The sequence below is a fragment of the Blastomyces dermatitidis genome (genome assembly GCF_000003525.1).
Source record: "Blastomyces dermatitidis ER-3 genomic scaffold supercont1.14, whole genome shotgun sequence".
NCBI lineage: Eukaryota > Fungi > Ascomycota > Eurotiomycetes > Onygenales > Ajellomycetaceae > Blastomyces > Blastomyces dermatitidis.
The window spans coordinates 758,486-768,912 of NW_025544787.1; the positions used below are offsets into that span (position 1 = coordinate 758,486).

Genomic DNA, 10,427 nt, shown 5'->3' on the forward strand with positions numbered 1-10,427 from the left:
GCCGCTCAACACGGCAAATCAATAATAGATGTTGCTGGTTGGACCATTCTGTTTATTTCTTTTTTTATACTAGAATTTTTTCTTCATACATTGCATCGCCAGTTCTTCTGGGCTACTGAGAACAGATAAGGTGCAGAAATAAGAGTTTGGGATTTTTACTGGCCAGGCTGTCGGCGTTTCTGGTCTCTCCTTCGCACATTTTATTAATTTCGGTTTGGGTCGGCATATTGTTGTTTTCTTTTGCATCAGTGGCAACGCGCTTTCAAGAAAAAAGAGCATTCTGGCTTGTTGACCTAAGGATATTTTATATTTCCAAGGACGGTGTGGAGTTAAACTTGTTCCCAATGGCCTTTGCCCGAGGTGCTCAAGGCACTGTTGATGTTGGACAACACATAACTAGACAAAAGTCCGGGACGACGCTTTACTCTAGCACATTGCTAGGTCTTGACAAACCCGCTTTGAAGAAGGAAGCGCATTCTCAACCCCTTCGCCATGTTAAACGAGCGGCCGAACTACATGCACCTTCGAGGCAGCGATTTTACGATGAAAGAACCCGAGCGGGCACCATTCGCGGTAAGCGGGCTCATACCATTCTTGGTTCAAAGTGTTCAGGCCACCGCTACTTCCAAATATCTCCTCGCTATACTGAAGGTAGCGCAGTTTGTCCAGTCTCTCGCAAGATACACGTGGATATATTTAACACGCTCTCTCCGGAATGTTCTTCCGTATATAGATTCCACAGGAGATTTGTAGGAGCCACGGAGAGTAACTGCTCCAACAGGGTTGTATTTCCGCGAGCATCCCTCGAAACATACCTGACAAGGTGGAAGGCAGAGAGTATCGATCCGCGAGCCGCAACCTCGCTAGCATTTCTCCAACCATTATTCAACGTGACATGTTGTCACTGGGTTGACCGCTCGCAGGGCCAGAAATCACATAATCAGCAACAAGATTCCGGGGATTATTCCGAACAATTACTGACGTCGGCGTGCCATGTCTGCCGCCTTGCCGTCCTGGCAACTTGGTGCTGTACGATGGTAGGAAAACCCACAATTTGGTGGAACAAGGTGAAAATTATGCATTGTTATTGTTTCTCGTTGCTCTGTTTGGATGATGATCGTATTGGTGGGATACGATGCGCACGGATGGGGAGGTGGCCTTGCCAATTGAATCGATTAAACGCTGTGACAAAGCTGCATTCCACAAACGAGGGTTATTGAACTGCTAAATAGGAACTCGTATTGATATGAGAAGCGAGAAGCTCAATCTCACGGGATGCTCTTGGCGGCTGAGCTAACTTGAAGATCTTGAACGCAAGCCTTGGGAGTGTACGGAGTACTCACTCTTCTTCAACTCGAGGTTAGCAATAAATATCACGCATGGCTAACTCCCAAATACGCAGTACTGTACCAAGGTGTTGTCGAATTCTCCCTGGTGACAGCGTGTGAAAACCCAAAAATTGTGCTTGAAAACTCCATGCCTGCTTCTTCTTACGGGAGTTTTCAAACATTGTCCCGTTTTGATTCTCAGCCATGAATTTCTAAAATAACTAGGACAACGCCTTTCAACGCCTCTCAACGCCCCAGAACGTCCCCACCCAGCGAACTGAGATTTTAACACTTGTGCACGGTCACTTAGCCAACTGATGTCAAGCCTATTAAACATTGTGAAGAGAACGCTATACAGCAGCACCTCCAATCCTCCCGGCACTCCTTTAGACCTAGGCAGAAGAATAGCAAACTGAGAGCAGAAGATCCCTCCCGCTGGCCAAAGAAAGGGTTGACCCATCTTCCTAACCCATGACAAGCCACAGCAGCCAGCTGTTTGCACAGAAAAATCCCTCCAGCCGGGTCCCTGTTCCTGATCCCGTCTAGATTAAGGGATCGCATATAATACCAACACTAACTCGCATGACAAGCGAAAACGGCCAGGGTGGTTACACCTATCTCGCTCATCTTGTTGGGCCTGGAATTCTTTTAGCAGGGGTCTTCTACAGGGAAGACGGGAGGTTCTGGGTCAGCGACAGTGCTTTGCGTGGTTCTAGTGTGACCGCCTATCTATCGCCTGTGAGCCATTTTTGCACTTTAACTAGAAGACCGGGTGCTAAGCGTAGCCTATCGCCAGCCATCGGGGAAATGTTGTAGGGCCGTCTCTGGGCGGATAATGTTGGGGGTCCCGGGGGTTGATCGGCCCTTCTACCAGCAGCGCTGGTGGTGACTGAGCTCTTTTGCCCCAGTAGCCTACAGATAACCCCTAACCACCCACATAGCGGACCGCCACTCACAGTGATAATCTACAACCCCTTCTTGAGACAGTGAGGTGAGGTCGCTAAGCCACCGAACCGAGTCTCCAAGCTCAGGTCTCGGGCCCACCCCGGCCGCGGAACGCCTCATGATTTGCCGAAGAAGCTTGGGGATAAAACTCCGTGCCGCGCCTAGTGGTAAGGAATCACTCCCTTGACTGCATGTCACTTACAGCTGATGAATGGATGGATGCTGTGACGGAGCCAGCTTTCAGCTTACATGGTACTCTGTCGAATGGAATTCGACGAGGATTGGGTGGGAACAATAATGGAGAACGAACAGGCCGCTCGAATTCAAATTTTTTATGCACGCCATCAACACTTTAAGACACAAGCCGCGTCATCGCCTGATACATCCTCATACTGTACGGAGTACCTCTGACATCTAATAATCTGTCAGCAGGACGGAGTACTGTAGTTGAAAATGGGGGAATGCGTTTCAGGCGTGAATATGCCATACATTTAAATCTATGTGCCCCAACCAGCTTCGACTATCGAGCCGGAACGGAAGGGGGAAGCAAGCAAGAAGCTTGGTTAAGGAGCGGGTTCTGGGGCCCCACGCAATTTATTCTTCGGTCTGAATGTTCTCGGCCATTATCTACGCGGTACGGAGTACGGCGGGCAAAGTTGAGCAGGATCAAGGTAATTTACATACTCTGTAGTAGAGGAACTCTGTGGACAGAACGGACCTGAGATGGGATGGAGGGGAAACAGCAGGGGCCAAAAAAAAAAAAAAAAAAAAAAAAAAGGCAAAGTGCAGGAGAAAAGCAAAGCAAACAACCCCGTCAATAGTGTACCCCAGTGTAGAAATTGGCTCTTTAGATGTCTGCTTTTGTTCCTTTCCTTGCACTTGGGCTTCTTCGAGCATACCGACAGCCCGGCCAATCCGGCTTCCCCGGCGCGCTAGGAATGGAAATCGATTCCAAAAGAAAAGAAAAAAGAAAGAAAATTGGCGGGGAAAGAAAAGCAGCCCATAGACGGTTGTGAATAGAAGAAAATACAGAGTACTACGCCCCAGAACCTCAACAAAAACCTCCAATCAAGATACGGGGGTTAGAAGAGAAAACAAAAATATTGAACATTGTGGCGGATTATATGTACATATACAAGATTTCTTCTTCGCCTTCCTCTCGCTCCTTTTCCATCGCTGTACAACCCCATCCACACGCACAGCCGACTGGGGAGTGGGGACTCAAAAGGAGAACATAATCCAAGAAAAAGAAAAAAAAATGCCGGAAATAGACGGACAACCCCTGTTCCCTTCCTTGTTTATGAAGTAAGCGTGGACGTCGTCGTCGTACTTGTGTTAGTATCATTGCTGGCACTGCCGCTAGATTCAAGGAGTCCAGCCTCCTTCACAAGCTCGTAAAACTGGCCGCCGCGCTGAATAAGCGCGGCTGGGGTATCGAATTCAGCAACAGTTCCATGATCCAAAACGACGATCCGATCGCTATCCAAGATAGTGTTGATACGGTGCGCGATGGTGATGATAGTGCGGTCGCGGAAAATGCTGCTCCGGAGCATCTGCTGCAGCAGTGCGTCTGTTTCTACGTCGACGGCGGCCTGTGGAAAAGAACAATGAGGAATCAAAATCACAAAGCTGGCTAGACAAAAAAAGAAAAAAATGGAAGAAAAAAAAGATAATCACAATGCGCTAACTAGCGTTTTTGCTGGGGTAAAGAAAATGGTGGCTTACAGTGGCTTCGTCGAGCACCAAGATGTTGCTTGGCGTTAGGAGGGCTCGGGCTAGTGAAATAAGCTGTCGCTGGCCTTGGCTAAGATTCGAACCTAAAAATGCAAACACATCAGTGCGAAAATTAAAACGATAAATATCTACCTGATTGGCTGTCTTGGAAGTGATTGTATGGAAACTGACCTCCTTCGTGGATTTGTGCATCAAGTTGTCCAGGCAAACTGGAAATGTGGTCCTTTAATCGTGCATGTCCTGATCGACAGTGGTCAGCGGGGAACTACGGATTGGGCAGCTAAGGCTGAAAGAGGGCTCACCAAGGACACTCCACAACTCGGTGTCATCATGGGCGTGGCGTGGGTCGAGGTTGTCTCGGACGGTACCTTCGAACAATGCCGCGTCCTGCGGGATGATTGCCAAGCGACCCCGCAAATCGAAGAGGCCAATAGAACTGATGTCCAAACCGTCGATACTGTCACAGAGGAAGTCAGCAAACAAAGGTCCCGGCAATTTGACCACCTTCATCTCGAAAAGCCTTTACCTTATACTTCCTGATGTCCCCTCAATGATACGGAACAGTGCCAAAGTCAGTGAACTTTTACCTGCTCCTGTCCGACCAACGACGCCGATCTTTTCGTGTGGCTTAATGTGAAGATTTATGTTTTTCAATACAAGGTCTAGGCCCTCACGATATCGTGTGCTGTAGTCCTTGAATTGTACACCACCTTGGGACGGCCAACTGATCTGGGGCCGCTTCTTGAAAATGACGTCAGGAGCTTCGCTGGGCAGGTTTGCATACTCCAGAACTCTCTCGACCGACACGATATTCGTTTCCACCTCGACCGTTTGTCGCACAATCCAATTAAGAGACTGGGTGATTTGGAGCGCGTATGACATCGATAGGCCAACCATTCCAGCAGATAATTTGCTCCCAGTCGCCACAGACAGAATCGGGAACGAGGCTGCTGCCAGGATAATCACGGAGCCAATGAACTCTAGGCGTACAGCGAGCCACCTGTTTGCACTGATGGAAGGGTAGTATGCTCGAAGGTTCGCATCCATCCGATACTCATTCTCCTTTGAGAACCTATCCTGTTGCCTATAAGCCCGAATGGTCGAGATACCGCCGAGAGTTTCTTGGAAGTGAGCGAAGATAGGGCTTTTGCTGACGCTATCCAATCTCTTAAGTTCGCGTGACGTTCTCAAGTAATACTTTTGGAATCCGAAATAAACTGCTCCGAGAGGAATAATCATAACGAGGAATAGTGGAGTCGAAACACTGATAACCATCATTGTAAATCCTGCTCTAGCAGCATTGACAAATAACTGTTTTCCCCAGATTAGTATTAAGTTTTTACCCGGAGAGATTGTCAGGATATCTTACCATATTGAATGTGCGGGAGAGAACTTCATCAACTCGATATATATCGCTATATTACACTTCGTTAGCAACGAACACAACTGAACTTGCATGACTAGGATAAAGAGAAGGACTAACCTTGAGAAGCGATTAAGAATTCTACCAGAAGGTGTAGTTTCAAAAAAGTTCATGGGAGACCTAAAAATAGCGTATGCCATTCTCTCGTGCAATTTACGCGATGCCTTGATAATGTAGTTAGCGAAATAGTCCACGACGATAGCTATAAGAGTACAAATGACTGAGAAGCATACCTCAATAGAGCAAAATATCCAAAGAATCAGGGTTTGCAGGACAACAAGAGCAGAAGATCCAAATCCAAACGCAAAATAAATGCCAATATATTTTCCAACCTGTGGATTCATTCCAGATTTTTTGTTTACATCCGACCATCGCTCTAGCCAGAAACTACCAGCAACCTGCGCCGTTTGTGCCAATAGAAGTGCCGTCAAATAACTAGCCACCGCGTAGAGATTGCTCGTCTTCGCATACTCGCCATAGACGCTCCATTTGACCTTTCCTTGCTGGGAGGTTTCCTTCGCCTGCTTGGATTTGAGAGCGCCTTCTTCGTCCACGAGTTTGCGTGGGCCTTGCCAGCTTGCCGTGCTAGCACGTCGTAGAGTTGCAGTGCTTGTGCGTCGCATGGCACCACCATTCTGAACAGGTGCAAGAGGTCCCAGTCGCTCCTGAGCCTCTTCTATTTCGGAGAGATCAGAGTCACCTACATCGTCAACGATTGCTAATGTCTCTGGGCTGTTCACGCTTTCTTCTTCCCTAGTGCTGTCGTTTGAACCAGAATCGTCGTCGGTAGTAGTGGAGCGGATAAGAGTGGCAGTTTCACCTTTCATGGCAAGGAGTTGCTCGTATGTTCCCTTTTCAATAATAGTCCCGTTGCGTAGTAATGCGATGAAGTCCGCTTCTTTTAGCACAGTGATCGCATTAGTTGCGAGGATCCTCGTTTTTCCAGCCAGTACACCATTCCGGCCAAGGACTCGGTTAATAATATGTCTCCCGACATGTTGATCCACTGCGGACAAGCAATCGTCCAAAAGGTATACGTCAGCACGGGCATACACGGCCCTTGCCAGCGTTAAACGGGCCTTTTGGCCGCCGGAAAGAGAAATACCACGTTCACCAACCTCTGTCTGGTCGCCATCCGGAAGGGTCTTGAAGTCGTCGAGCAGGGCGCAAGCTTCTACAGTAGTCTCGTAGAAATGAGGATCCCAGCGATGACCGAAGACGATGTTTTCCCTGACACTAGCATTCATAACCCAAGCTTGTTGTGCGACATACGCAGTGCGACCTCGGACAACCACTTCCCCATTAATCTTCCACAGGTCTCCTAACATAGCTTGAAGGAACGATGACTTTCCAGCGCCCACACGGCCGACTATACAACTCAGCTCCCCTTTCCTAGCACTGAATTCAATATTCTCCAGCGCGTTTCGACCTTCATGTTTGTTCCATGTAAAAGACGCATCTCGAATTCGTACGGACTCATCCCCGTCGTGAGAAACAGCCTCCTCAAATGTAACTGCATCTTTCTGCAATTCCTCACCAGTGAAATAAGTCGTAAGACGAGATACTGCGACTGAAGCTTCAATAATGGACGTGATGACCATTGGGAGAATAGACAGAGGAAATGTTAGGAGATTGAACAAGGTTAATGCCGGGAAGACTATCTCTGTAGTCAAGGGCCTATCGTTCGTCAAAACAAATACGGCGAAGGTGGAACAGGAGACCAGGAATGGAGTCGACGACCAGGTAAAATTTGCAATGGACTGTGTTGCGCCAATTTTTCTTAGTGTATTTAACTCCAGGTCATTGCGAACATGGTTTAGCTTGTTCATAAAGGCGTTATTCCACGCGTAAAGTTTGATAGTTTTCATGTTGTTTAGAATTTCCGTCATTAGCCTGGTTCGCTGATCTTTGTTCTTCATTTGCTTGATTTGAAGGTTTTTCATTATCTTTGCAATCAATCCGTTGAGTGGAACCATAAGTATCATCACTCCAACACCAGCAAGCATACTCAACCCAAGAAGCTGATATAGAGATATCATACAAAGGGTAATTTGGAACGGAGCGGACCAAAGCTGCATCCCAAACTGAGCCAGGTCAGAAAGTCGTTGCTGGTCAACGGCCATATGGTTTACGATGTCACCGGTTGTCTTTGAAGCGCGACCCTCGTTCGAGAGTTTCAAGGACTTTGTATAGATCATGGAAGTCAAAGACGACTTAACTCGCATACCAGTTTCAAATGCCCTCTGGAAATACTGGTGAAGGCAAGCTGTCTGGCTCACGGAAACGACGAACATGCCAAGAGCAATTGCGACACCCCGAACAACCGGCTGGGGCGTGTCAGAGCGATATGAGTCAATGAACGAGATAAGGAGACGCAGGAGCTGGGGCTGGACAAAAGCCAAAATGTCACTACCGCACTTGATCACGGCACCCCGGAAATATGGCGCACTAAACGCTCTAAAGAGGGCAAGCCATAACGACGGCTTCTTCTTTTTCAGCTCACAAGCCCACGTTTTCTCCAGCTCGTGACCGGTAACACCTGTGGTATCCCTGCGACGCAGATTCCACAAGTCATCTTGGGTGAGGAAGTTTTTGTAGCCGAACTTCATCAAAGGTGTCATCCAAGAGAAAGTCAAAACAGAGAAAATATCGGCATATTCGTACGGGCATTCGTCTTCGTCTCCAAGAGCGTCATACGCACTTTGTTTCTTCTCGATAAAGTATTCTAACACAAACTCGATTATGGCAAGGCCAAAGCCAACGGTAAACGAGATAAAATAAGGTAACTGATGTCGGTATAACTGCTGGGAGATAAGGGATCTGAGCTTAACGGCGTAGACGATGATCAAAAATAGCCAATAGAATAGAACGACCCCGTTCGGTTGCCGGCTCCTCCAATGCTCGTAGTATTGTACGGTATAAATAACGCCCAAAGATCCGAGAATAAGGATCGTCGTCCAGAATCTAAAGTCTCCAAACCAGATCTTGGGATAGGTCTCGACCTGAAGTGAGGCCTGGAGGGTGGTAACCAAGATAAGAGCCCATATAACCGACTATTAACCGTATTAGACCAACCAACACCAACAGCTTGTAAATAGGGTTCATGGATGAACTTACCAACTTTGCGTAGAAGTGCCAATTCTTCTGTACGGGCTGGGCGATTCGCTTATTGAGTAGGAACCATATGGCACCAGGGCCCATAACCAGACCCCATCCGGCCACCAGAGATACCCAGACATCTAGAAAACAAGGCGTGAAGTCGAATCTCGTGCCGCTTATCGGGCCCCATCCTTCGCTATCGCCGCAGAAAGGTTGCCGGCGGGCGAGGGCTGAAGGCAATGCGGAGCTGACATTGTTGAAAGTCGATGGAGCGGTTAGGACCACCTGGGGGAATCCATTCAAGGCCATCTTCTGGTCAATGAACCATGGACCGGAAAATGAGAGGAGTCAGCAGCAGCAGGAGGTGTTATAACACCCGGCGAGAAGGTGGGAAGGACAGAAACAAAGGGTTGTCGTGGGATTTGTTTCCTCGTGTCGGGGAATGATAACATTTATAAAAGCAACCAGAACTCGCGGGAGACGCTTGGACCCCACGGAAATGGGGCGCTGACTAAAGCAGAGGGCTGCCACGCCGCGGCTAGACTGCAAAGGGACTAGCGTCTGGCATCTTTATCCGAACTCTGTCTGTTGGCATACAAATAATGGAGAGTTGCATACCATACCTATATATACATCTGTAGACAGATTAGCACCAAAGTTATCAATCAGGTCAATTCTGCTGCTTTCAAAAGAATTCAAATAATAAGTACCAATCGTTTACCGTGACGGAGTATGTTGATGAATGTCGATGTAGCCTCGTGTTACGAGAAACCATGCTATGAAAATCTCTTCGCTGCAAGCCCAGCCAAAGATCCTCCAGGAAGCCTGCAGCCTAGCCTTGGATACTGTATTTGTCACCGCCGCTATTACTAATATTGACACAGCCAGGGTTGTTGTCTCCTACTACCACACCATGGGAGACCGAGGTCGAGCTGCTGGCACTAATTCCACCCCTCGATGCAGCGCGTGGCGGCTTCAACCACGAACACGGCATCGAAAACATGGGAGAGCTCCCAACCGTTGATCTGTTGAAAGCGGCACACGGAGCATCTCACCGCTAGCCAAAATAACTCGGAAAATATGACTCTTCGAGAATCGCAGCTACGCAGCCTAGTTTTTTCTGACACTTTTTGATGCAGCCAAGCTGAAGGCTAATTTGGTGGTTGACGGCAGAGTGGATTTTACTAACTAGATATGGACTAGCGCACAGTCATTGCTCCTCCTCCTCTAACGATATTTATATATATATAAACAGTGCAAAGATGTGAAAGGAGAGGGCCGTTGGACATCAAGACATTCCTAAATTTCAACTCTCAGAAGAAGACATTGTGGCCATGGCGCCAGGCACCGATAAGGGAGAAGAGTTTCTGAAACGGCCATTATACGGTGAGTGTACTCCGTACCCTCCCTACTCTGATTTGTGGGATGGCGGGGAAGCTAACCACAGGACGAACCCTCCTGGATCTATATTCAGTATTCGATCTCCCAGCAGGACTACTTGCATCTCTATCACATAAGCCTACTAGCGTGCCTACTCCCATTCCTCTCAAACCAGACGAGCGCCATAAGACACTAGAACAAGGGGAAAGGCCCGATGGAGTCGTCGGCGTTACGTCATGCTCGTTATGCCAGGTCTCCTTCCAGAACGTCCAGGAGCAAAGGGAGCACGTAAAGTCAGATCACCACAGATACAACCTGAAGTCACGAATACGGGGAACTCCTGTGTTAAACGAAGTCGAGTTCAACAAGGCCATTGGAGAGCTGGACGAGTCGATATCCGGGTCTGAATCCTCATCGGACGAAGAAGAGGAGGTTGAGGAAGGGCAGAAAACTCCTGATACCATACTCACTGCACTCCTTAAGAACAAGAGAAATATCATCTACACAGAAGCGGATGA

At 48.0% G+C, this 10,427-nt stretch overlaps 3 protein-coding genes across 3 annotated transcripts; 2 read left to right on the forward strand and 1 right to left on the reverse strand.

Annotated features, from left to right (window-relative positions):
* Positions 1–344: 344 nt before the first annotated feature.
* On the forward strand, positions 345–753 carry BDCG_09251 (uncharacterized protein; the record flags this gene model as incomplete). The annotated part of the gene is made up of 2 exons (XM_045425040.1): positions 345–573; positions 734–753. 2 exons carry the CDS (start codon positions 345–347, stop codon positions 751–753), a joined length of 249 nt encoding a protein of 82 aa, XP_045273620.1.
* Positions 754–2,253: 1,500 nt separating this feature from the next.
* BDCG_09252 (ABC metal ion transporter) lies at positions 2,254–9,429 on the reverse strand. The gene is made up of 11 exons (XM_045425041.1): positions 9,240–9,429; positions 8,548–9,164; positions 5,664–8,483; positions 5,491–5,594; positions 5,377–5,422; positions 4,534–5,318; positions 4,310–4,464; positions 4,179–4,247; positions 3,999–4,090; positions 2,763–3,865; positions 2,254–2,687 (listed from the first exon to the last, which is right to left on the reverse strand). The coding sequence occupies exons 2-10, from the start codon at positions 8,836–8,838 to the stop codon at positions 3,572–3,574; spliced, it is 4,656 nt and encodes a 1,551-aa protein (XP_045273621.1). The 5' UTR covers positions 8,839–9,164; positions 9,240–9,429; the 3' UTR covers positions 2,254–2,687; positions 2,763–3,571.
* A 21-nt stretch (positions 9,430–9,450) lies between these two features.
* Positions 9,451–10,427, forward strand: BDCG_09253 (uncharacterized protein; the record flags this gene model as incomplete). Its single annotated transcript, XM_045425042.1, has 2 exons — positions 9,451–9,915; positions 10,004–10,427. Coding segments are annotated over exons 1-2 (474 nt in total), but the record flags the coding sequence as incomplete, so codon positions are not given.

Excerpts from the sequence above, each read along its gene's own strand:
- BDCG_09252 (XM_045425041.1), bottom strand. The coding sequence starts at position 8,838 with ATGGCCTTGAATGGATTCCCCCAGGTGGTCCTAACCGCTCCATCGACT. Across the intron at positions 8,484-8,547 it reads GGCACTTCTACGCAAAGTTG|TCGGTTATATGGGCTCTTAT; the intron begins GTAAGTTCATCC and ends TACGGTTAATAG. Across the intron at positions 4,248-4,309 it reads CGAGTTGTGGAGTGTCCTTG|GACATGCACGATTAAAGGAC; the intron begins GTGAGCCCTCTT and ends ACTGTCGATCAG.